This window comes from Aspergillus terreus, genomic scaffold (genome assembly GCF_000149615.1).
Source record: "Aspergillus terreus NIH2624 scaffold_12 genomic scaffold, whole genome shotgun sequence".
NCBI lineage: Eukaryota > Fungi > Ascomycota > Eurotiomycetes > Eurotiales > Aspergillaceae > Aspergillus > Aspergillus terreus.
Genome location: NT_165935.1, coordinates 1,137,450 through 1,162,880, shown reverse-complemented (window position 1 = coordinate 1,162,880; position 25,431 = coordinate 1,137,450). Strand labels below are relative to the sequence as shown.

Below are 25,431 nucleotides of genomic sequence, written 5' to 3'. Positions count from 1 at the left end.
TGAAAGGTGCCTCCAAATCAGGAGAACTGCAGAATCATCGGCCTAGCATTCTGAAAAACTATTGCTAAGGAGACTGTAGAAGTGACAGTGAGGAGACCCGAAACCTATACCCTCAATTACGTGGTTCTGTATAGTAGACTGTTGGCCCTCTACTTCCAAACGTCATGCCTTCTCTACCACAAATCGCGTGGCGTCTGCAATAGGTCCAGCGCTTGCATAGAGTCTCGTATAGTCATTTTCGTCTTGGGCTGCCTTCCAGTACATGTGCCACAGAGTGCGAAGGACAATAGTACTGCCGTCGTGGATCGCAAAGCTGCTTTTCTGGTTGGCAGGATCGTATGGAAGGAAAGTCTCCCAGTCATCTGCGCCGCCCCAGCCTACACCCCAGTACATAAATCCTCCGGACTTCTTCGCGCAGGACAGCACCGTATCATCTCCGATCTGGCTGTCGACATGAGCCAGGCGGACATTGCCGTTGGCGCCACAAGAGTCAGCATCCGGATTGCCGCTTAACGGCCATTCCCAGGCTGGATTCTTCCGACGCTCCCGGATGAGAAAACGAGTATTGTCCGCTCGGCCGTACACCAGGGTCACGAGACTGAGATTTGTGTTGCCGGGAGGCTTGGTGTCCACGGCAAGGTAACGCCCATCCGGTGCCCTGAGCCGAATGTAGCTCATATAGTTAATGATTGGACCCAGAGGGATCTCAGGGCTCTGGGCAAACTTGTTCAGCCGGATAACGTAGGCGATTCCAGCTTCATTCCATCCTTCATTGACGAAGTCGCGCTTGACAATACCCAAGCTATCACCCGCCTTGAATTTGGTGAGCCATTGATTGAAGACCGGCGCGGCCCTCTGATCACAGTCGCTAGGATGGTGTCCCGGCTGATAGGACCGCTTCGGTGTGTCGATGAGCTGGGTTATCCACAGCTTCTCCCTCTTCCACAAAGATAACGCCTGATCAAGCCACGCCACAATCTCCTGTGGGGATTTATTTGGGTAGTCATCTGCCCAGTTGTCGCGAATATTGCTGGCTTGTGGAGCCCAGAGCTTTCCGCTGTCGTAGTGTTTCATCCCTCCGTTAACCTCCTCGTCTTCGCCCCAGATGATGACGTATTGTTTTCCGTCCTGCCGCAGCTTCGCCCAGGTGAGATCCGTGTTGTACATCTTGCCGTCCGGAGCGACGTGCGCGGTTGCGAATGCATCCTCTTTGCCGTCTCCTAGGACCTTGATCAACATGGCGAGAACGTCGGCTGCGATACCGTCCCGATGGTTAAAATCGAGATCAAGGAAAATGAATTCGGATTTATGCGAATCGGCAAAGCTTTTGATTTGATGAAGAACCGTCTCAAACGTTTGGAACGTGATGGGACCATGCTTCATCACCAGCGTCCTCCCCTCGCGGGTGATCCGAACATCAAAATATCGAGACCCGGCGAGGAGCTGGCCGGTGTAATCCGCGATTTGGCAGATACTGCCAGCCATCTCATGCATTCCATTGTTGCCTCCCTCGAATTTGTAGGCGGAGGCATCATGACTGCAGGTGATGTAGGAATCGATCACGCGTACACTGGAATCCAGGTACTTCATCCAGTTTGCAAGATCAAGGACCGACATGGTTCAAAGACAGAAGTAGATAGTATCAACCAATTTCAATGGTGAGACGAATAAATATTCGAAATTCGAATGCGAGTTTGGAACTTCCTTGGACTGGAGGCGTTGCCGTAGTTTGGACAAGGTGAGGATGTGGACGCGACCTTTGAGCGCTTTTATACTATGGAAGTCGTACTGTGATCATCCTCGTAAGCCATGCCAGAGTTCCTCATCATCGGCTACCTCTGGGTAGGATGAAGAAACAGATGGCCCCTCAGCAACTTGTGGCTGGCTGAGAATTGCATATCTGAGTATCTTCTGATGTCAAACTCCAGCCAGAGGTCTATATCCAGGTCGGCAGGATAAAGCTCTTTGACAAGGTTTGGCACGGTCGTTGCGCACCGTCCAGTAACTTTACCTCCACTCGTCGGGTTGTATTTCCCCAGCTAACAGGGTGTATAGTTTCTTTTTCACGCCCACGAAAGTATATCAAACGCCTGGTGCGGCGGAAACTCACGTTTTCATTCAGCTGGAGCTCCAACGGCCCTGAATGGCCACCCTGCTCGTATAGATCAAGCCTCCCTCTGTTCTGCAGCTGGCACCAGGAAACAGATATGCCCAGCCGAAGTCGAGCCAGCCACCATGGGCAATTGGATAGCGTGCTGAGTGTCTGCCTCTCTGTGGGGAGAGCATCGTCGCTCAGACGCCAGGACACGCATTGACTGGGAGTTTCTGGGAGCCCGAGAACGCTGAGGGTCGCCAGCCGGACGCTCAAACATGGTAAGAGATAACGATAGGCCGCGGTTTGTTGCTATCATAGAAAGTAACCCCGCCAGTAACGATAGAACTCGTCAGGTTGTGTCGATTCTTTCAGGTGAAAAGGACGGACTAGTCACGCTCGAGGCTTGTGACGATGGCAGTTCCCACGCCCATGATTAACATATAACTACACGTAGAACGTAAATAAACGATTGGTCGTGGGTCATCCGGAAAGCTTTGCCGCTGCTTGTGAGTTGCAAAGTGCCTCTGCAGTGTATCTATGGCAGCATATGTGTAGATTTTGGCCCTAGGGTGGATGTTGGCGCGACCAATGCATACTGGGCATTCAAGTCCACGCCCACTCTTTAACGAGGCAGGTTTCTCAACGATCATGTCAACTGCATAGTTCCTGGCACCAAACCACGTACAACCGTGGCCTTTCCGTCGTTACCAACACTCGCTCCGGATGTTGCTAGTATGTTGGGTGAACGGCTGAAGAAACACCCGAAGTATCCGCTGCCTAGGTTACGCGGATATTCGTTGGTAAGATAGCCACTCTGGCTTATGAGTCACCGGAGGCACTGGGCCTTGAAAAAGTCCCTTAGGATCTCACATTATAATTTACATCAGGCTGGTTATAGTATGATGCGGAAATCCAAGGAGGTTGAAGTGTTGTTCTTCATCGGTAGAACAATCTAGCGGGATCCCGCTATAAAGTGACTCACCACCAGCCGAGGCAATATCACCAACAATGTACCGCTCCCCCACAATGCCAAAAGCAGTGATCTTCGATCTTCTAACCGCCCTCCTGGACAGTTGGTCCCTCTGGAATGCAGCAGCAGGAGGTGAAGATGCAGGCCGCCGATGGAGGGCCCGCTATCTCGAGATCACCTTCGGATGCGGGAAATACCGGCCCTACGAGGATCTCGTCAGAGAGTCGGCCGTCGACACCGGGGTAGGCGAACAGGCTGCCACGGCGCTGCTGACAAACTGGGACCAGTTGAAGCCGTGGCCGGAGGCTGTTGAAGTGCTGCAAACCCTTCGTCGTCGCGGATATCTCCTCGGCGTGGTGACCAACTGTTCCTCAGAACTAGGCCATCGTGCGGCCAACCGCTGCGGCATACAATTCGATGCCGTGCTGACGGCGGAAGAAGTCGGCTTTTACAAACCACATGTTGCGACATACCAAGGCGCAATTGCAGCTGTCGGGGTAGACCTGAAGGAAGCCCTTTTTGTCGCAGGCAGCAATGGCGATGTCATTGGGGCTGCTGCCGCTGGAATGGATGTCGTCTGGCATAATCGAATCGGCCTTCCGGCACTCCCGGGCTCTGCACCCTTTGTCGAAGGGAAGAGCCTCCGTGAGACTCTGGGTGCGTTGCTACGATATCAGGGCGTTCCCCGGTCAGAAATCCCTACCCCGGTTGCGTACATAAACCGCACGAAATTTGCAGCCAACTGCGAGAGAATGCGACAGAGAGCGAAAGCGCTGGGGGCTGCATTCCGCGTCCATATCAAAACGCATAAAACAGTCGAAGGGACAGAGTTGGAATTGAAGGACACCGATGGCCGCGTGATCTGCAGTACCCTGAACGAGATTGAACACCTGGAGCCGTTAATGCAGAAGGGAGTCGTTCGAAGTGTTCGTGTCCAGTCTAGCTCTATCTACATCCAGGCCTTGCTAACCTGATATTCCCAGGTGTTGTACGGTGTCCCGCCTCCTAGGACAGCAATCCGTCGCCTCGCAGCCCTGCGAAAGAAGTTTTCTACTGAGCTCATCCTGATGATCGACCATCCAGCGCAGATTGCGTTCGTGGAAGAACTCACTACGGGCGATCCCTGGCCTGTGTTTATCAACGTGGATTGTGGGTCGCGGCGTGAGGGTGTTCAGCTAGGATCTGACGAACTTGCCGTCTTAATTCGACAGACTCTACAATCCACCCGGGTGCGGCTCCATGGCTTCTACTGCCACGCGGGTCATTCCTACACTGGCAATTCCCTGGGTGATGCCGAACAGCACCTCCTGCACGAGATTGCCTGTGGACGTGCCGCCGCCCAGCAGTGTCTAGATATCCAGGCCGATCTGCGGCTCACCGTCTCAGTTGGCGCAACACCGACAGCACATGCGGCGTCAGCAAGCGTGTTAGACAAGATCCAGACACTATCGACAAACCTCAAACTCGAGCTCCATGCAGGCAACTTCGCTGTGCTCGATCTACAGCAACTGGCCACAGGTCTTGCCAGTTTCGAAGATGTCTCGGGCTTTATCGAAGCCGAAATCACCAGTATCTACCCCGGGCGAAGAGAGGTGCTTGTGAATATCGGCTCTTTGGGCCTGGGACGGGAGCCGGGCCGTGAGCCTGGGGTCTGGGGTCGTGCGGCTATTATTTCAGAGAGTACAGCCAAGCAAGGGCTATATCCGTGGAATGTGGTGCGGATATCCCAAGAACATTGTATTCTGGCTCCCCGGACAGCGGACGGGGCTGAGGTTGACCGTATTATCAACGCGGCCAGAGTTGGATCTCGCGTGCGAATCATTCCACAGCATGCATGTATCGCAGGCTCCATGTATGATTCGTATCTTATAGTCGATGGCGACGATGGTGAATGTGTAGATGAGTGGGTTCGGTGTAGGGGGTGGTGATGTTCGAGGATCGTGATCCTCTCTTGTCAGTGTAATATATATCATTGCATGTAATTTCCTCTCATCATCTATCGAATTGTCAAACCCTCACTTTATTGGATTAGAAGAAGTTCATTCATTAAGACGACTTCACCTGTATAAGGAGTTGTCTAGACTATGTCCATCCTAAGCAGCTTGCCAATCATCAGTCGCGCCTGCATGCACCTATGATGTGATTCAACTGTCCTGAACCGTTAAGTGTATACCTAAAAGGATGCGCATGAGAGAAGAAAGACCCGAAATTAGAATCCAAAATCAAAGGCAAGAAATTCAAAAATCAAGACAAGGAGACTCCATCCCCACGGCACAGAAAGCATAGTCGCAGCGCCAGTAAACAGAGGTGGTGTCGATGTACCGGTGAATCCGCCAGTGGTTGGCGTTCCCACGACCTCTCGGCTCGTTGTGACGATGCTTGAGCTGGAAGCAGTTGCTTCACCACCACTACCACCACTACCACCACTACCGGTGCCACCGTCACTGCTACTGCCACTGGTGCTGGTCGATATGACGTGTACCGAGGTCGGGATGCCTGAAGTAGAAGCTCCCGGTTTCGCCGTTCCAGAGTTATCGGACTGTGAAGTAGGAGTAGTCCTACCTGAAGTTTGGCTGGACGATGAGATGGACGATGAGATGGACGTGCTGCTGCTTCTGCTGCTGCTGGAGCCTGTGGTAGTGCTCGCGCTTGTCGTCGAAGTCGTTCCTCCTGTGGTGGAACCGGGACTGGTGCTAGAGCTGGCCTTGCTGGTCGTGGTCGAGCCGACGGTTTGGCCCGCAGCAGATGTGGTGCTCGTGCCTCGGTTAGCACAGTAGTAGAGCCACTGCTGGAACTCGGGCTTGACGTCCTTGTCGTATGTCCCAGAACCCTGTTTCTGATATACTTTGCAGCACTTCTCGCACACGCCCAAGTCCCGCATGAAATCCGAGCCCGCCTCACAGAGTTCTGGCTTCTTTCCTACGGACAAAGCCACGAGTCCAGCATTGTTACAGTCGTCGAAGCAATTGCCTGGGACTTTCCCTATCGGTGGACTCTGGCGACCCAGCAGCGCACCCCAAACTTCTCGTCGGGCATATCTCCCCCGAGCGCCCATCATATGGGTAGACTCGGGCGTGGCCGGTACCTGGAAGATGGTGTCGTTCAGGCCGAACTTCTTCGGGTCGAGGTTGAAGTATCCCTGCGAGACATTGTAGACAGTGCCGATTTCGTCGGAAGTGCCAGGTGTGCCCCAGTACTGATCGTGGATGTATTTCGGCGCTTTGATACATTCGTCCGGTCTGCAGACATATTGGTCTGAGGGGTAACCGATCTGGACATTACATTCGCTGTCCGCGCCAGTGCGCTTGGGGTGACAAATGTACCCCGGAGCACAACCCCATGTCCAGTCGGTTGGCATCGCAAAGGGAGGCGAATACGTTCCCGTGGGAGGTAGCGGGGGGCAGATGCTGCGAGATACTGTTACGGTTGATCCTGACAATTGTTAGTGCGAGGTCGATCCGCTCAATCAATTGATACGTACCTGGGGCCGTAATGGTGCCGGTGCCGCCTGGCTGACTCTCACCTGACTGCATCTCAGTGACAGTTACTGTGTTGTAGATTGTGGATCTGATAATTTGAGTGACCGAGATAGTCTCTGTGGATGTTGCTCCTGGAAGGGTGGACGTTACTCCTGGAAGAGTTGTGCCATCTGTGACGGTGACTGTCTGTCCCGGTTGTGTCAGCGTGGTGGTTATTGTAGATGCAGGAATTGTCGTCAGTGTTCCCGAAATCGTGACAGTGCTTGCGGGAATCACCGTGGTGGTTGTGTATGTTGAGCCGGGCAGAGTAAACGTACTGCCAGGCTGGGTGAGTGTAGACGTGACCGTCGACGCAGGAATTGTCGTGACAGTTCCTGAAATTGTGACAGTGTTGGCTGGAATGACCGTAGTATACGTCGATCCCGGCAGAGTAATTGTACTTCCAGGCTGCGTCAGAGTCACTGTACTTCCTGGCTGGGTCAGAGTGGACGTGACTGTCGACGCAGGGATCGTCGTGACCGATCCAGAAAGCGTGATGGTGCTTGCTGGAATGACTGTAGTAGTTGTATACGTCGACCCGGGCAGAGTAATCGTGCTTCCAGGCTGCGTTAGAGTAACCGTACTGCCGGGCTCGGTCAACGTAGAGGTGATTGTCGATCCAGGAATCGTCGTAACGGAGCCAGAAATCGTAACCGTGCTGGCCGGGATGACTGTCGTCGTTGTGTACGTCGACCCGGGCAGGGTTACCGTACTTCCCGGCTGCGTCACCGTCGGACCCTGCTCAGTCACTGTCGTGGGCTGCGTCACTGTCGTTCCCGGCTCGACCACTGTGCTGCCGGGCTCGGTGACCGTCACGGTAATTGTCGATGCAGGCACCGTTGTGACTGAGCCCGAAACGGTCACTGTGCTTGCCGGAACAACGCTCGTGGTAGTGTAGGTTGATCCGGGCAGTGTTCTAGTGATCGTCTCGGTCCCCCCTGGCAAGGTGACCGTCTCCCCGGGCTTAGTCTCTGTGATAGTCAGGGTGCGAGTAGTCTTGTGCCCGCCGAGACCGAGTCCTACACTGATGAGCTGAGTAATAGTTATCGTCAAACCAAGGCCCCCTTCACCACAGCACTCTGTCACTGTCTCCGTAACTGTCGGCCCTGCGGCTGGAGGCTGAGTGATGGTCATCGTCTGTTGGCCTCCTGGCACATCAACTCCAACGCTGACGAGCCGAGTCACCGTGACCGTCGCCCCGATAAGACCTCCTTCGCCCTCCGGCGTTACTGTTACCGTCCTTTCGGGGACCGTGGCCGTCTCTGTGACTGTCATGGTTCCAGCAGACTGGGTCACTGTGACGGGCGGTGAAGCGGCCTCAGTGACTGTTACGGTACTGACGGTGGGTGGCGGCGCAACAGAGTAGGCGGGTGCAGATTCTCCTGCCTATACCAAGGTAAGTCTCTCAGATCCTATATTTTCAACTGAACACTTACATGACATTCCGGCAGCGTGATGGTACTGTGGGTGGTTTCCGTGACTGTGACTGCTCTCCTCTCAAAGGGCCACATGCCCCAAGCCGGGGACAACAAGGACGCTGTCACCAGCTGGGCGAATGCAAACTTGAATTCCTTCATATTGACAGCCTCACCCTGCCGCAGGATGAACGCTTTATGTAACGAGCGATAAAGAAAACAATTGGTGCCTGAGAAGCAATCGCTTTAAACAAACAGCATATCGCCGTCGATAAGTCTTCGGGGGAGGCTATTCAGGAGCAGTCAATTCTGTCCCTTGAATCTCCGATGACTGAAGATGGTGAGATGGGTGAAGCAGCAGAACAAAGAACCCGAACCCACGCTGCAGGGGACAGTCTAGGGACTTTCAATCCACCGCAACAGTTTCTTTTAGGCTTGGACAAGGTGGCACGACAGAGGCACGGGGTTTTTTTTTGGCTGCGCAGTGACCAATCCAGCGTCGAAGACAGCTCGTATGCCTACCGGGGCAACCGACGAGGATGCCTTCTCGGAGTTAGGAAGAAGTGTGCATATCAGCCTCGTGGGAAGCGGGGCAGACGACACTGGATCCAACTCATCCCTGACATCGGCAATGCCTAGATTCTCTCGGCTGGCCCTGGCTACGAAGAGCCCAATCGTGGGATTCAGTTCGAGCATCCTTGGCGTTGAGGCTCACGCAGCAGCACTTGCTGTGCTGTTCCATCAGACGGTGTGAGGAGCTACGGCAGAAATACTCTATAGGGACTAGCAGCCACCGAATCCTCACGATCGTATCGGAACTGTCAGATTTTAGCCAGCTCGAGGACGGCAGAGGCTTTACCGTGGGGCAAGGATCAGCAAAGTCAGTGCATGTTCGGGATACCAAGAATGCTGGAGGAGGCCACTACGTCCTCTGGATGATGCTTTTCTCACTCCTTAGAGCCTGTTGCTGACCCTTGAGATCACCTGATTGGGTTTGCAGTTCGTATCCGCACGGCCTGGCCTTCCGTCGTGTCATCCTCCGTCCGGCCAGCCTTGACTCCCAAAATCAGACAGCCTGCATAAGCCCTGCTTCTAGCTCGGTTGCTCGGAGGAGAAGGATTTACGGGATTCGCATGCTCCTCATTGGTGCTACTGCGGGCCGTGGTCGAGTGGCTTTCACTGCCCCCCTGCTTAGTGTGAGACCTTCCGTTGTCTTTCTTTCTCCCCCGCTCCCCTAGCAAAAGCAAGGCTTGACGCATTGACAGCCAACGCCAGTGGGATTGGATTATGGCTGTTGCAAAGAGCCACTGGCGGTGTAATGTTTGTATTTGTGGATCATGGATTGCGTTTAGAGGGTCTGAATTAGGGCATGATTGACTGGGGGTTTAGGCACTGGACGCAGGACATCCCAACAACGCAGTGGTGGGTTGATTCAGCCGTATGTCACCATTTCCACTTGATTGTCAGGTTCTAGCGTATTGGGCCCTCAGATGTGGCAGACCCTCATGATGGTTGGGGTAGTGTCCGTTCCAAATGGCCGAAATAGGTGAAGGGACTGGTATCTCTCCACCGTAGAGCGCAGAGCCGCGCCACCCCACAGGCTGGCCGCCATCCTGTGTCACTATTTTGCCTATTACGGCTGGCGGTGGTCTTTCTTTGTAGGAAAGGACTAGAGTTGCACCGAGAAATAATTTGATTTCGCGGGTGTGCAACAGTGCTGACCTATCTACCTCCTGTCATCATCCAGCATTCAGTCTGCCGCAGCTGATGCTGCGTGCCTCAGCACTGGTAGACCATTGATTTTATTCCAACCACACGAAAATTGACGCGGAAGTCTCAGCTGGCAGTATATTTACGATGCCGCGATATTTGCTGGTCGCGAGGGCAGCCCTATGGGCCAGCTTCGTGAGTCGTGCGTGGGCCCAGGACATTTGCAATTGGAACAACGTTCGAGGTAAGGAACAACTTATATTCTGTTTGTCAGTCACTCACTCAATCCAGTGAGTGTCGTTCGCGACAAAGTGTATCTCGATGGAGGCCAAATATGGCGAGAAGCGTAAGAGGCCAACGTGACACAGTAGACAATATGTTTCTCATCATCTATCCAGCAACGTATCGACTGGGGGCACTACACAGACCAACAATGGTTTGCTTCTCCGTCGTATGCGTATATTCAACTGCTCACACCCCCAGGCAATGTCGACGGCCTCATGTACTATCTCAACTTCTCGACGCCATTCGACACAACCAAGACCAACCTCACCGGCCTCCTTGGCAACATCGCAAAGTCGGCAGGCCCGGGGAACAACGTCGCCCCAAATTACCTAGATGGAGCCATGTTCTCAAACAACGATATCCTCATGTTCTATGGGTATGTAGCTGGAACCACTTCCAGTCACACAACTATTCCTAACCATACGCAGCGGCATGCTGACAGGAGCGTCATCCGAAGCGGAACCGTACGCCGACCAGACCTTCAGCTACGAGTTATTCCAATACGGCGCGGAGCGCGCCAACTGGGCGCCAGGGCCATGGGACGTGAGGCTCGACAACGGTGTCACGAATTTCGTCACCAGCGGCGCAGGCGTCTCGGCTCCTAGCGAAAACCTAGGGTTCTACTTTAGCGGCGTGCACGAAGCCAACTGGGGCTCGCCCGAGTATAGCGATCCCGGGCTGAACGCGACGTCGAATACGATGGTCACGGTTGATATGTCGTCGATGCGCGACTACAAGTGGACAAACAGGACGCTGCCGGACTATATACGGGGGCGTACGAACGCCGAGGCTGTCTGGCTGCCTGTTGGTTCTTCTGGAATTGTGGTCATCATTGGCGGCGTGACGGACTCTGTTTCTGTTGTACGGCCCGTGTTGAGCAGTGATCAGGAAAAGGAGAGCAATGCTGTCAGTCCTAGTTTTATGGAGTCGGTGGCCATCTACGACATCGCAGCCGACAAATGGTGAGTGGCTAGCCTTATTAGCAAGAGACCGAGTTATTACTGACTTGTTGCTTTAGGTACCTGCAAAACACCACCGGCGATACGCCCCCCAAGCTCACACAATTCTGCTCTGTCTACACCACGGCCCAGGACTCGTCATCCTACAACATCTACATCTACGGAGGCTATGGGGGTGTCCTCGACACGGACGAACGTTCGGATGATGTCTATGTATTGTCACTGCCGTCGTTTGAATGGGTCAAGCTCTACAGTGGCCAGACATCGCATGGACGCAGTGGGCATAAGTGTGTGACGCCGTACCCGGATCAGATGTTCATCCTGGGAGGGAAGAAAATGGACACTTCTGAATGTCTTGATGGTGGTATCATTCAAGTCTTTAACCTGAACACGGGCAAATTTCAGGACACATACGATCCGACCAAATGGAGTGACTATAAGATTCCCGATCTAGTGACCGCGCAGATTGGAGGGAGGTACGTCAATACTTTTCCATCTCTCGATCTACCAGATCACTAACTATTGTAGTTCCACCGGAGGCGCCACGAAAACAGCCCCCGACTCATGGACAAACTCCTCCCTGGCGGACGTCTTCAAGACGAAATACACCAAATCGGTTCAGACATTCTATCCCTACCAAAGCGCCAACAATGAACCGACTCCGACTCCCGTTCCGGGCAAAAACTCTAGCTTTCCAGGCTGGGCCGGCGCCATTATCGGCGTTGTTCTGGGCCTCCTGCTCATCGGAGGTGCTCTTCTTTTCTGGTGTCTTCGCCGCCGCCGCAAGGCCCAGGCAGCCCAGCCGAAGAGCGAGATTTCGGAACGCAGATCGCGCATCATGGGATGGGTCCTCGGGGTGCCCAAGTCAGGTGAGACGACTGTTTCTGCCGGTGATACGGCCTACGATGAGTACCCGAACATTAGGGGTACTTCTCACGGCACAGCCGTCTCGCCTGATCGCACAAACGAGGCGGCGAGCGAGCCCGTCCATGAGCTGGCTGGTGAGTTTCTTCCCATCATCCTTCATATAGATTCTTAAGTCTAACAAAAGGCACATCAGACCCCAGCACTTCACCTCCCGTAGAGCTCCCAACTTCGTATAACAACCTACCACTTCCCAGTCCAACGGTGTCTAGCGCCACCACTTCACATACGGACTTCGCATCCCCGATAACTCCCGGAACGCCAGACCCAGAGTCCTCTCCGACACGACCAGGACACCATCGCCAGGTGTCCAGTGTGTCCAGCTCACAGTCCTTCACTATCGCCAATGTGCTTCATAGGGACAATTCCGAGAGACATCCCCACCGGCCGAGCTATGTGTCGGATGTCTCGGAAGTAAGCGTTGGTTCTGATGGACCACGACATAAGGATACGGCAGCTGATACTAGTGGGCTTGAACGGATCGATCATTGAATAGGGCTGATTATGTGGATTGACACATATCTAACTGTTTTCCCATCCCGGTACCCGTCGTATGACGCATTGCTTGTTCGATATCCCTGCTCGGAGTATTGTGGACTTCTTTTAATATAATGAGTTTACGAATGGACGCCACGTCCCTTTACAGTCTACCGGTTTAATTAACAATGAGCAAAAAGTAACGAAACATACAACAGCATAAGTATGGTGGTGGTCACCAGGCGCGCTGCGTGGGCGGCTTGGAGCCCTATTCAGTCTTCCTTCAGAGTCATTCAGGCCCCTGTTCACCCACCCGAATACTATACTATTAGAGCCCCAGGCACCGCGGGTCATGATAAAACACATGATTGCCTACCCTGTCAAAACCTGCCGCTGGTCCCCAACCCTTTAGGAGACCAGTGAACAGTTATGTATCTATCCCCTAGTCTTCTATACCGCAGATATTCGCCATACTATTTCTCTTTCCTACTGTCGGGTCCCTCTAGCACGTTAGCTCACCAGCTCTACCACTCTATTACTGGCCATTGGTGTGTATTGCTCAAGACCTATAATTGTCCACAGACCTTCGTTAGTTAAGCCTAATACTTCATAAATAGTCTGTTCTATGTATAAGGATCAAACCCCAAATTTCTGCTTTTATCTAATTATTCTAAGTAACTAGCTCTGCGTTTTTACTTGTTGGCTAATTTTATCGCCCTACCAGCATCCTTTTCCCCAGGGAGAGTGAAGCTCAGCTGGCAGGAAAGTCCATTGACTCTCCAACATCTCACCTTATACTATCTTGTATATATTACCGACTGTAAACACCCTATATTTACTAATTGCCTAAGCCGATATAGCAGAGCTCATTCCTTAGTAATAAGCCCTTCTCCGTGAGAAGTTTGAGGAGCACTATGGACTTGGGCTTTTATTAGACGCCAAGCAAAGCGACCATGAAGACCAGCATAATCTCATTGCTATATTTAGCTTTTTGTATTTGGATTCTTACAATTTGGTTTCCCCCCTTTACCGAAGGACTGAGCGACTTCGAAGGTTTGCATCACGACCGCCGCTCGGTGACTAGCGAACTTACATTCAAGAAAACAAACTCAGAGGTCGATGAATTCAGTATAGAGTATCTAGCGTGATAGCGTGGCACCTGGGTTGGATGTTAAGAATTCGCTGCGAGCCTCTTCACAGAGGCCAGAAAGTGCTCAGATATGCGGTCCTTATCTGGGTTGCCCGGTTCCTCCCAGGATACGAATTTGATCTTGTTGTTGGCTCTATCAACAATTTCCTCGGCGTCAATCTGGATGACTTGCATGAACTCGAAAACACACGCCAATCTTTTGCTGTACCACGTATCTCTGTGGCATCCAGAGTCTCCAGAGTCTATCAATCTGCTGTACTGGTGCTCCAGCCAGACGATGTATTCGGCCATACGGCCGGACACAGATGGACGGGTATTGATGTCTAAATCGCAATGGACATGGTACCTATCATTTTTATAATCCACTTCATACCTCATCTACTTCTGTCAGACTTGCCACAGGATATTACATTTTGAGGAATTGACTCACTCCTTTGATCTCGTCAAGTTTATCGGTCTTCTTGTTGCGCTTCTCAGATGCTTCCAATTCTTCGAAGTACCTGTCTCGGAGCATGACCATCCATTTCGATTTCAAGCACTCTAAAGGTTCCGAAGCCAATGACAACATATCATCTTCAAGCTCAGAAATGAATTCCTCCTCTTCTTCGAGGATTTCGTCAACATCATCATCCGGGATTGCAGCGTGTTCAAGGGAAGTTTCCCTCATTATGCCTTGTCCTCGATGGCAGCATACATGGGTTAAACCAAGTTGGTCTGATTTCATTCTGCGCAGAAATGCAAGTACCAACTTCTGCGCGTTCTCAGGGCCCCTGGTTTCCTCAACGAGGGACACTAGCTCTAGTGCCCACACAGAGCTGGGGGCACCACCGCCGAATATGGAATTCCCGAAAGTAGTATGAAAGGCAGCAGGAAGAGAGCACCCTTCGGGGGAGCATGGGCAGCGACAACCATCCGATGAGAAAATGGGGAGCCCCTCATACAGGCATATCCTGATAGAATCCATTATATCCCATGTTCTAAAGTGCAGGGTAGATAAGTGTCGGAGTAATGAGAACAAGACAGTGTGGCCCCTTCGGTCAACGACATTGATGTCGGTCCCATTGTCAATCAAAAAACGAGTCAGTTTCGAGTCTAGAACGCGTGACAAAGAATATATGGCAGTTCTTCCTTCACTGTTGGGCTGGTTGAACAATCGAAACCCGTGTTGAACCAAGGTCGAGGCGTCTTCTTTAGTCGAGATATAGTGAAGGAGATTGTTATCGCCCGTGCCGTGGTAACTATCGTGAAATTTGATATTGGTATCCGCAAGTAAGGCGACAAGTCTTGCGAAATAACTTCCCCACGAGTCCTCTAGCCAGGTATCACGAGACAACAGTCGCATTAAAGCGCAAGATACGAAGTATTGGAAAGCCTTCGGTGGGTAGCAGGTTTGGATGGTGCCGAGAGCGTCCATAATTAATTCCCAATTTCCACAGGCCGCTGCATATGCGATAAAATCACGCTCCCATTTGAGGTCTCGCATGAAAAGATTCGCTCCTTGGGTAATGAGTAGCTGGGCCACATCGGTCTTGCCCATCGCAGCAGCATACATCAGCGGGGTGATTCCTTCGCTGTCCGGGATATCTATGTGATGCCCGGCCTCAACCAGCAGGTGGACTATTTCCACATTGCGGACTCCCAAGTGTAAGGGGGTCTGACCCAGAAAGTTCTTCTCCATGTGTAATGCTGAGCGAGAAAGCAATGAAGCCAAAGAGGCTGGGGACTCGAGGAGCACGGCGTCGTGCAGCGGCGTCGATCCAGCAAAACCTGCATTCGCAATCAACAAAGTAGAAGTTCAGTAGGTATCTTGTACTTACCCGGACTAGCTTCGACGAGCATAGCCAAGTACTCGATGAAGAATGGATCGGGTGTGAACTGTTCCGAGCCCCAATTGGGTGAACAACGGGCAGGCCAGTCCTCGTAGACCGGCGATTCAATACACCCAGGGTCAAAGCCGTTGTTGAGAATTGTCTTGAGCAATTCAAGATGCCGGCCTTCGCCGATCCACATTGCGCAACGGACGAGGAACCTGAAAGTTGTGGTTCAGCCAAAGAGCGGACAATATAGTTCAAGACTGACCTCTGATCCTCATTTTCCAGCGTCATACCCAATTCGCGGACGAAGAATTCCAGAAGCTCGAATTGCTGGACTTGGCCTCTAACTCCATTCGGACCGTAGTGTAGCAGTTCCTGTTGCGGTGTTAGATCACCTTCCTGCTTTTGGTAGGCTCACGCTATATTTACCTCGACATAGTTGCGACCTCCTGGATGTACGTGTTGTCTGAGCGATGGATCGGATCTTCTGAGTTCTCGGAATCTTTCCATGGTCTCGGATAAAGATATCAGACCCTTTCGAAAACGCCACAGAGCCTCAAAGCCAGGAGATGTATATTTGACCACTCTCTCAATAGCGAGAGCTGGCCGAAGCGCATATCTTCCACTCCCTAAGACGAATTCTAGAGCAGAATGCATTCTGAACGGGATACCGTACTTGGTAAGGGCAAAGTGAACGCTCCACCGGTATCGTGTTGCCGTACAATGTAGGTTGTTGCAAACCATGGAGAACATGGATATAGGAGTGTACTCTACGGTCCAGAGACGGCCTGAGCTGCGTCTTATCAAATGGCATGAACAGTGACAGTGTTTCAATGCACAGTCAGCCGATCTTTGTCGAGGTAGCACGCTTCTAGAGGATTGCACAACGGCTCCAACCGCTGAACTCAAGTCCGAAAGAGGACCACTTGTCGCAACTGAAAGTTGATTGTTGTGGGAATTCGCCGGGAGGGGACCGTCGACAAGATTTGATGCTATGAGAGCATCTGTATCGATAAACCGTGGCGATTGGACATGAATCTGCGCAACGAGACTGGGAACAGCTTGGCCGTCAGGGAGGGAGCACCATGCTTAGGGGATAATGACGACTGACTATGAGCAAGTGAGATCAATGATGACAGAGCTAACCTTTTGTCCAGCCTGTTTAAGCTCTTTTTTGATGCCCCCAGAGTGGATTCCAGATTTCCACCTGCCATGATTCGAACGGGGTCAGCTTTCCGGTAACCCGCTGCAGGATATCATCGACGCTGCTGTATGCCAACTGGCAGTTGCTGACAGCACGGTCCACGGCGCTCGACCCCTGGACGGTCTCAAACGACAGAATATTTGCTCGCAACACTTCTAACCGCTGAATGAGGAATTCCAACTCCTCTTCAGCCTTGCCTTTATTAAACTGACGGAGGTCCTTCAAGCGTTCGATCTTGTCTGCGACCTGAAGAGCGAAGGCAGCCAGCCCGATGCCTGCAGACACAACTCCGACAACTTCAGCCATGATTTGGTCGCGTGTTTGGAGGTACTGTGGTCGAGGTAGAGCAGGACAGAGTCAAATTATGTTAAACAGTTCATGGGAGGAAACGATATAGCCGCCGAGGCTCATGTCTTGTCAGCCTTGCCGACAATGCCCTCACACCAATCAGCCAATGAAATAATCTACAGCTTTAGAGGTACTAAAACAGATAGGATCATTGGTAACGAGAGTGTGGAAACGCTCCAGGGAGCGGTTAAGGATTGGGACTTTCGTGACGAGACTGCCCGACTCAGGGCACTCTCCAGGCCGCTCATGGTGTGCTCGGGGCTACTCTGCAAACAAAACGCCGGCGAGGAATGAGTCCCCAAACAGGAAGTACATAAGAGCTATCGGCCTGCCGTTGTCTTTGCCTTTATAGACACTAGCCCATAGAAAGGCTAGGATTACGCCCAGCCGGGATTCACTGGTGGTCAGCCACACAACTACTACCCGGCCGGCGTGTGCGTAACCAGCAATATATATGTGGATGATACCCTGACAAACATCCCTAACACTGTGCATGTTATAATAGTCTGTAGTAATAGTGGTTAAGTAGGATCCTATGGATTGATACAGTCCTTTCAGCAAGCCACCGTTGTGCCTGTTTGCCTATTGACTCCGAACTCGCTGTCCAGGAATCATATTTTTGCCCCTGAGCTTCTCCGATTAATGTGACGGGGCTGTCCGCTTCTACGAAGTCTTAAACGATGCCAACATCGAAGAAACCATCAAAAAAGATGCCACTGCGCGATCGGTTCAGACGCTTTTTGGGAGGATCGTCAGACGAGCCAGACGAGCCCGACAGCCCCGCATCCCGCACACCTCGTCAGCCTGAGCATACATCCAGGAACGCGGAGCCAGATTCTCAACCCTTAAATACCCCGAGAGTCTTAGAGCTTAAGGGACTATGGAAAGAAGCCTATGAGGACCTTCGAAAAGATGACTCAGAGCTTCTGGATGCCTACGAATTTGCGCTTTCGCGGGAATGTGATTCTCAGGCAGCGGAAGAAGCTGACGCTGATCCTGAGGGAGGAATGCGAGGTTTCGTCAAGCATCGGCTTCAGGAGATACAGGATTCGCACCTCAAAGTCACTGTAGCGGGCAAGAGTATCGGTATCAAAGACCAGGCCCGCCGAGCAGTCCATGCAATCCTCAGCGTCAAAGATTTTATTTCATCGGCTGTCAGCACGGAACCGCATGCCGCACTTGCCTGGGCGGGGGTTTTGGTGCTCCTACACCCAATACTCAAGTCCTTCACACAGGAGGAGGATTCTATAGATGGCTTTGAACGCATTTCAGGCCTTCTGGTCCGGTACCGGGTCATTGAATGCACGCATATCGAGGTCCCAACTAGCAGAACTGGCTCCAGCTCAGATAAGCCCGTTGAAGATCTCGAAGCAAGTATCAGGTCTGAAACGCTGAAGCTCTACTCTATGATTCTAAGGTACCAGATGCGGCTACTGAAGCATTTCTCGCGGTCTGGGTTCTTCCGGTTCATAGAAGACTTGAGGGTTACAGATGATTGGAGGGAGATGTTGCAGATGATTGTGGGTGTTGAGGAGTCGATTAATGGAAATCTGGGTGCTTTAAGGGGACATATCCTGCGGCAAATTGAGACTGGGGTTGCCCAGCTTAATGATCAGTTGAAACTGGCGCAGGACACCATGAATGAGGCTCGGGATGAGGCCAAAGTACGTCAACGACATATCACCAATGCTTGCATATTCCGCCTGTTTTTCTGACTGCTCTTCAGGCCGCGAAACAGGACAGTTTACTTAACAGCTTGCCATTTGCCGGTGGGGCAGCGTTCAACTCATGGGAGGACCAGCATAAGGCTAGGTGCCTGGAGGGTACTCAGAACAACACTCTTACTCAGATCCAATCCTGGAAGGAGTCCCCAGGCCGAGAGACCATTTACTGGCTAAAAGGAATGGCCGGTACAGGAAAGTCCACCATTTCTCGAACCCTTGCTACAGCCTGTTACGATCAGACGCCCTTATTCCAAGGCGCATCGCAGAAATCACTTAGCAATGCGGTTCTCGGAGCGAGCTTTTTCTTCGATCGGACGAAGCCTGATCGGAATAATGCCAGCAAGCTTGTCACGACTATCTGCAGGCAAATTGCGATAACGATCCCTGAAATCAAAGCGGATATCTGCAGCTCGATCTCAAAGTATCCGAGCGTAGGAACCCAATCGCTCAATAACCAGTGGGAATATCTAGTCCTTGCTCCTCTCCGATTGTTTGAAAAGCGTATATTGGTGCCTCTGACATTGATCACGGTGATAGATGCACTGGACGAGTGCGAAGGCGAAGCGGACCTCGCGGCATTCCTTCAACTCATCGCCCAGGCACCGCCGCTGACTTCAATTCACCTGAAATTCTTTGTAACCAGCAGACCTGAGGCACATGTGCGCTCTGGCTTTTGTGTCATCGCAGGAGTCTCTATCTTCGAAGACGAGCTTCATAAAGTTGCTTTACTGCCTGACACATTGACTGCTGACTACAAGGACGACATTACGCGATACCTGGAGCACGAGATCACGAAGCTTACCCCGACAAAATGCATCGATAACTGGCCTGGCAAGAAGAGAATTCATGACATTGCCCGGAAATCGGACGGGCTTTTTATATACGCAGCGACAGCCTGCCTTTTCCTCAGTGGTGCGAAAGGACGCGAGGACCGTCTAGATATGCGGCTGAACATGATATTCGATGACAGGGTGGCGGACGGATCACCACAGAAAAGCCTAGACGGCATATATACCCGTATTTTACGCTATTCGGTAATCGGTGGTGCGATCGACGAAGAAAAGGAATTGATATGTCGTCGATTCAGACAGATAGTGGGATCTATTGTAATCCTCTTTGAGCCTCTTACCACCGCTGCTCTAGGATACCTGTTAGGGCAGCCCGTGTCACAAGTCAAAGACACGCTTGGGGAGTTATATTCGGTTTTGGCCATGGGCAACGAGCAACTGCCAATCCAACTTCTCCATCTGTCATTCCGTGATTTTCTGCTCAACCCGGCCAGATGCATTGACCAGAGCTTTTTGGCTTCCGAGAAGGAAACACACACTGCTCTATTTCGGCACTGCCTCAGTGTTTTGAAGGCCGTCCTGAGGAAGAATATTTGCAACCTACCCAGTTTCGGTGTTCGTGCAGCAGATGTTACTCCTCTTACCCTGCTCCAACACCTGCCCGAAGGCGCTCAGTATGCGTGCTGGTACTGGCCGGGCCATCTTCAGCGAGCTGGCCTTGAACCCGCTGATGAAGACGAGGTTTACAGTTTCCTAAAGACCCACTTACTACACTGGTTTGAAGCCCTTAGCCTAATTCACAAATTCTCTGATGGGATTGTCGCGGTGCTTAAGCTTTCCGACTATATCTCTGCTTTGCCAGTAAGCTCTAACGCCATGGATGAACCGTCTCCCACTAACGATATGTTGTAGGGCCCACCCAGGATGGCTCTTCTTGGCATACTGCATGATGCAAAGCGGTTCATGCGAAGATTCAATTTGGTTATAGAGGCAGCGCCGCTTCAAGTATACAGTTCTGCACTTATACACTCCCCTGAGCGATCTGTGATTCGGCAACACTTCAAAGGCGAGATCCCCAAATGGATAAAAAGGGCCCCGGAAGTGAAAGCAGAGTGGGATCCACTACTGCAGACACTTCACGATACTCTTAGGCCTGAGGATCTTGCGCTGTCACCGGATGGAAAGCGGGTCGCATCTTCTAATCTGTGCATCTGGGATACAGAAAATGGAACGCTGCTGCGGGAATTTGCCCCGTTGGGCGCCGGGTATCGTGTTGCATTCTCGCCTGATGGTCAGTTCGTCATGTCAATCTCCCATCCTGGACACGTCAGGGTGTGGAATCTGGCTTCGGGGTTGTTGATACAGGAAGTGGCGAGCTCCCTTGAAAAAACTCAAAAAACTCATTTGGCTCCGTTGCATTTATTTTCGGCGGACCGAAGAATTGCCGTCATAGCGTCATATACTTTGAAGTTCGAGGTCATTGATATCAGAAACGGGACATCTCTGAGAATTATTGAAGGCCCCAAGGACGATCTGCTGCACATGGCACTTTCTAACGACGGCGTGCTCCTAGCCTCGGGCTCTGCAGACGGTTGCGTTAGACTATGGGATGTCCGCACGGGCATCTTGCAGCATGAGTTTGCTGGACACCTCGATGCGATAGGTCGTGTGGTCTTTTCTCCGGATGATAAGCTTCTGGCATCCGTCTCCAATGACAAGACCGTCAAGGTCTGGGATCTGGACAAAGGAGAGCAGCTGGCTGAGCTCAGCGGAGAATTTTTGGACCTGGCATTCTTAAACAGCGCAATACTGATGTGCAGTCAACCAGACCACAGTAACATCCAACTGTGGGACGTCATATCGAATGAACAGGCGACATTGCACGGCCCCCGCTGCCAGGGACTCAGACTCTCACCAGATGGTACGCTACTGACATCCGTCCAGTTCAGGCGAGTCAACGCATTCATTTCGCAAGGGCCAACGGTTGCGGTCTGGAGTCTAGTAACAGGTAAACTGGTCCATCAGCTTGAAGGCCACTCAGACTACATTTACAACGCAATCTTCTCCTCGGACAATAAGCTTCTGGCGTCTGCGTCGAGGGACGGGACTATCAGGCTCTGGGACCTTTCTGCACAGGCCAGCTCAGAACGCCCTGATGGCCATACCGAGTCTGTGCGCAGCATTATAGTCTCACCGGATCTCCGAGTCGCTGCTTCTCGAGCAGAACTTGGTCGGATTCGCCTGTGGGACGTGGAGACTGGATCCCTTCGACAGACGTTTGACGGTGGCCCCATGGCTGACCCGTCCTTTTCGCCGGATGGGAAGTCATTTCTTGTTCCTCTTGGCAAGGAGGTGCAAGTTTGGAGTATTGCAACCGGCGAATTGACTCGATGCATCAATCGTTATTCACGCCACGTCATCTGTTCGGCCTTTAGTCCGGATGGTAGTCTCCTAGCACTCAAATACGCCAATGCAAACCTGTGTCTAGCCAAGGAGCGAACGCTGGGAGGTACGGTCGATGGAGGAAACGATCCTGGAGTCGACACCGATGAGCTCCAGTTGTTTGGATGTGGGGAACCCCATTTTATCTCCTCAACGATCATGCCTCCCGCTGTCGGAATCTGGAACTCGGCAACAGGCGCTCTGCTGCAGGTGGCCAAGGGGGCTTCTGAAGATCACGGGTGTCTTGCGTTTTCGCCGAATGGTAGATTTCTTGCCTTCGGACCACACCATACTTCGGTTGAACGAATATGGAACGGGGGGTGGATTGCCATCTGGGATGTCCCTAACGGGGAGTTGAGTGTCCTTGGTGATTTTGTGCAAGACGTGATTGCCGTTTCCTGGTCCCCGGATGGGAACGCTCTTGCGTCGATTATCGTGGATGATACATCGGAGAGCCAGATTCAGATCTGGGACATGACCACAAGATCGCTGAATACATCAATTAAACCAGAGACTTGGCCTCATTTGACGGCCTTTTCTCCCGATGGACAACTACTCCTGTCCGCGTCCCACGATGGCACCTACCAATTATGGGAAGCCAGAACAGGCACGATGATCGGCCAGCGTGAGAGTCCCTGGGAAGCTCAGCGGCTACAATTTTCCGAAGACGGGAATATGATAGATACCGGACTCAATCGACTCGAACTCGCGTCGTTCTACCCTGGTTGGGTCCCAACTAATAGCACGGAGTTCTTCCTGACTGGTAATTGGGTTCATCAGGGGCAATTGGCCTTGCTGCTGCCGAATGATGATCCTCCAACGTGTGCGGCGACTGCAGATGGTGTCCTAATCATGGGTCACAAATCTGGTCGAGTGACATTTCTTCAATTGGGAGAGGAGTAAGACGGTACTGAGTGTAGACCAGCATTGTCATGATATGTCCATGTCGGTCTTCACCCCTGGTTTGGATACTGAAGAACGCTCTGATATCCGCTCTCGTAGAGGATTGTTGTATACATCATCTATTTGATTGCTTTGGTTGTGGACAATCCATTTCCTTATCTGACCCAACTGGGATCTCAATTGTTGGCCGCAATACTTCTCTTTCTTAGGATATATGTGAGTATTGTTCGCTATGGGCCCCTCGCAAGGTGGATTTGCATACGTTTTACATTGGTCCATGTGAAGTCAACAAAGACCGCGGAAGTAACAATAAGGGCGTATGCTTCGTCCGGCTTTGGCTTCATCTCTGCACCTTTTCTTTCAATCATCCATCCACTCTTCTTCGCTCCAGGTGCCTTCATATATACGACACGCTCTCGCGTTATATAAAAGAAATAGCTGCCGAAAGCAACTGTCGTAAGAATTCAAAGTCACATGAGAATCTTAATGCACTACCTGGATTATCATGGCGACGTACTATTGGCATCACATAGAGGTAGAGTGCTTACAAAATTTCTCCCCAGAGTAAATAATTAAAGGCAACGGTGATTATTCAATGGCTCATACTGTTTGTTTCTGGTAAAGACCAAAGCAGCCTGTCTAGTCCTGGACATACCTAGTTTCAGCTACATATCTCTCCTCTCCTTGAAGAATAATGTCGTTATGCTATTCACTAACCACATCTTGCTTTCTCCTCGAATGAAATTATTCCACTGTCCTCCTGTCTGGACTATACTTCTCGGACGCGGAACTAGATCAGTCGATCCCCCAACGGAGTTCCTGGTACAACCAAGTAAAGAATTGGGTTTTTGGCGGAGTAAATCAGTCCAAGCTGGTAAGTGGTAGCTAAGAACCTAATCTTGGTACGCAGACCACATGAGGAGCGGTCCGTTAAACTCAAGAGCATACCACTATTCGAATGACCTTAGCTGGATCCTATCTATGTCATAACGGGTCATATTGGATCTAGACCGCTGCGGTAAATCCCAATGGACCCAAGGCCTCTCAGTGGCCGCAGGCTATCCATACAATATAAATGGAGGCTTGCTTATAGGTACTTCACTGAAAGTGTTTTCCTTGATAATAATATTGAGTCACTGTCTACAGACTTCAACTCGCAGTTAATTCCGCCACGAAGCCACTGGAAGATAAATGCTGCCTAAAATAATGCAACTCGGGCTTGGAGTTGCGGTCTTGCTCATCTCCCAATGCAATTGGGCTCTTGCGTGGGGTGATGTCGGTCACCGCACAGTGGCCTACGTCGCAGAGAATTATCTCACCGAAGATGGATCCAAGTTTCTAGACAACCTACTGCCTTTTAGCAATAATTTCGATATCTCCGACGCGGCAACCTGGGCTGATGAACAGAAAAGAAGATATCCTAAGACCAAACCCTGGCACTATGTTGGTACGTAACCTCGCCGCTGTGAAACGACTGGTGCTGACTCGGTATATCAATTCAGACATAAAAGATGATCCTGTACATCACAAGTGCGACATATCGTCCCTGGACTGCCCGAACGGGGACTGCATCATCTCTGCCATGGAAGCTATGGTTCGGCTCCCTCCCACCCCCTCAGGTCATTTACCTAACCTTGTCATAGACAAGCCAAGTGAGCGAATACAGCTTTAACCGGACAGAAGCCGTGCTTTTTCTAGTTCACTTCTTCGGCGACCTGCACATGCCCTTACATGTGGAAGGTCTTTGCAGGGGCGGAAACGAAATCGATGTTTCTTTTAACGGTCGCAATGATAACCTGCATAGTATTTGGGACACAGATATGCCGCACAAGATAAACGGGATCAAACACTCCCTAAAACACAACGACGAGAAAACGGCTTCCCTCAAATGGGCCAAAGATTTGATTCAAAAGAATCTGCATCGACCGGCGACAGTCACTGAATGCAATGATGTGACGCAGCCCCAGAAATGTTTCAAGCAATGGGCAACTGAGTCCAACCATCTTAATTGTGCAGTTGTTTTCAAGCGAGGGCTTCAATACCTCACGACACAAGATCTAGCTGGGGACTACTACGAAGATGCCGTACCCGTTATCGAAGAGCAAATCTTCAAGGCGGGTGTTCGCCTGGCGACCTGGATCAACTCCATCGCAGAGAAACAACATGCCAAAGCTGCATTTGTGGCTCAGGGTAGTGGATCCTACGAGCTGTGAGCTCGGTAGGTCAGCGACTGTAGGACGAAGAGGTGGTGATTGCAAGGATCGGATTGGACTGTAGGGCTATTGGTGTTAATCGAATTGCACCTGACTTTTGTCCGGATTTTTTTAATATCTGTCGCACCCTTGACCTATGTAGTTCAATCCCAAATCTGCTTTCCAGCTTTAGGCTCAGTAGCGGCGTCAAATGATAAACTGGTGATTGGCTGCAGCTGCTACCACTCTAAACGACACGCCCCTTATCCCCAGCACTCCGTTAAGCCCCTCTAACACCTCATCGGCGGTCAGTACATCCGTCTGGTGCTTATTGTTGTTTCTATCAAAATTATGATGATCTACAGGGCCACTGAGATTGCTCACAGGGTTCTGTTAATAGGATACGTATAAAATATATTTCTTAAGGTGCATTCACATGAGCATACATCTCTAGATAACTAAACGCGACTAACATATCAAGAGCATAAATAACTAGTCTAGACCTTTTCTTGA

General features: G+C 51.5%; 7 protein-coding genes across 7 annotated transcripts; 4 read left to right on the top strand and 3 right to left on the bottom strand.

Annotated features, from left to right (window-relative positions):
- Positions 1-162: 162 nt before the first annotated feature.
- Positions 163-1,617, bottom strand: ATEG_08401 (uncharacterized protein; the record flags this gene model as incomplete). The annotated part of the gene is made up of 1 exon (XM_001217022.1): positions 163-1,617. One exon carries the CDS (start codon positions 1,615-1,617, stop codon positions 163-165), a length of 1,455 nt encoding a protein of 484 aa, XP_001217022.1.
- A 1,504-nt stretch (positions 1,618-3,121) lies between these two features.
- On the top strand, positions 3,122-4,993 carry ATEG_08400 (uncharacterized protein; the record flags this gene model as incomplete). Its single annotated transcript, XM_001217021.1, has 2 exons — positions 3,122-3,991; positions 4,049-4,993. The coding sequence occupies 2 exons, from the start codon at positions 3,122-3,124 to the stop codon at positions 4,991-4,993; spliced, it is 1,815 nt and encodes a 604-aa protein (XP_001217021.1).
- Positions 4,994-5,274: 281 nt separating this feature from the next.
- Positions 5,275-8,160, bottom strand: ATEG_08399 (uncharacterized protein; the record flags this gene model as incomplete). The annotated part of the gene is made up of 3 exons (XM_001217020.1): positions 5,275-6,497; positions 6,547-7,969; positions 8,020-8,160. 3 exons carry the CDS (start codon positions 8,158-8,160, stop codon positions 5,275-5,277), a joined length of 2,787 nt encoding a protein of 928 aa, XP_001217020.1.
- Positions 8,161-10,208: 2,048 nt separating this feature from the next.
- On the top strand, positions 10,209-12,368 carry ATEG_08398 (uncharacterized protein; the record flags this gene model as incomplete). The annotated part of the gene is made up of 5 exons (XM_001217019.1): positions 10,209-10,369; positions 10,422-10,955; positions 11,012-11,428; positions 11,481-11,953; positions 12,013-12,368. 5 exons carry the CDS (start codon positions 10,209-10,211, stop codon positions 12,366-12,368), a joined length of 1,941 nt encoding a protein of 646 aa, XP_001217019.1.
- A 1,156-nt stretch (positions 12,369-13,524) lies between these two features.
- Positions 13,525-16,827, bottom strand: ATEG_08397 (ankyrin repeat domain-containing protein; the record flags this gene model as incomplete). Its single annotated transcript, XM_001217018.1, has 9 exons — positions 13,525-13,849; positions 13,914-14,453; positions 14,664-15,270; positions 15,321-15,532; positions 15,583-15,716; positions 15,747-15,946; positions 16,040-16,110; positions 16,429-16,475; positions 16,525-16,827. 9 exons carry the CDS (start codon positions 16,825-16,827, stop codon positions 13,525-13,527), a joined length of 2,439 nt encoding a protein of 812 aa, XP_001217018.1.
- A 722-nt stretch (positions 16,828-17,549) lies between these two features.
- ATEG_08396 (uncharacterized protein) lies at positions 17,550-22,726 on the top strand (the record flags this gene model as incomplete). The annotated part of the gene is made up of 3 exons (XM_001217017.1): positions 17,550-18,533; positions 18,596-20,242; positions 20,294-22,726. The coding sequence occupies 3 exons, from the start codon at positions 17,550-17,552 to the stop codon at positions 22,724-22,726; spliced, it is 5,064 nt and encodes a 1,687-aa protein (XP_001217017.1).
- A 1,206-nt stretch (positions 22,727-23,932) lies between these two features.
- ATEG_08395 (S1/P1 nuclease) lies at positions 23,933-24,939 on the top strand (the record flags this gene model as incomplete). Its single annotated transcript, XM_001217016.1, has 3 exons — positions 23,933-24,173; positions 24,229-24,320; positions 24,370-24,939. 3 exons carry the CDS (start codon positions 23,933-23,935, stop codon positions 24,937-24,939), a joined length of 903 nt encoding a protein of 300 aa, XP_001217016.1.
- Between the last annotated feature and the right edge of the window lie 492 nt (positions 24,940-25,431).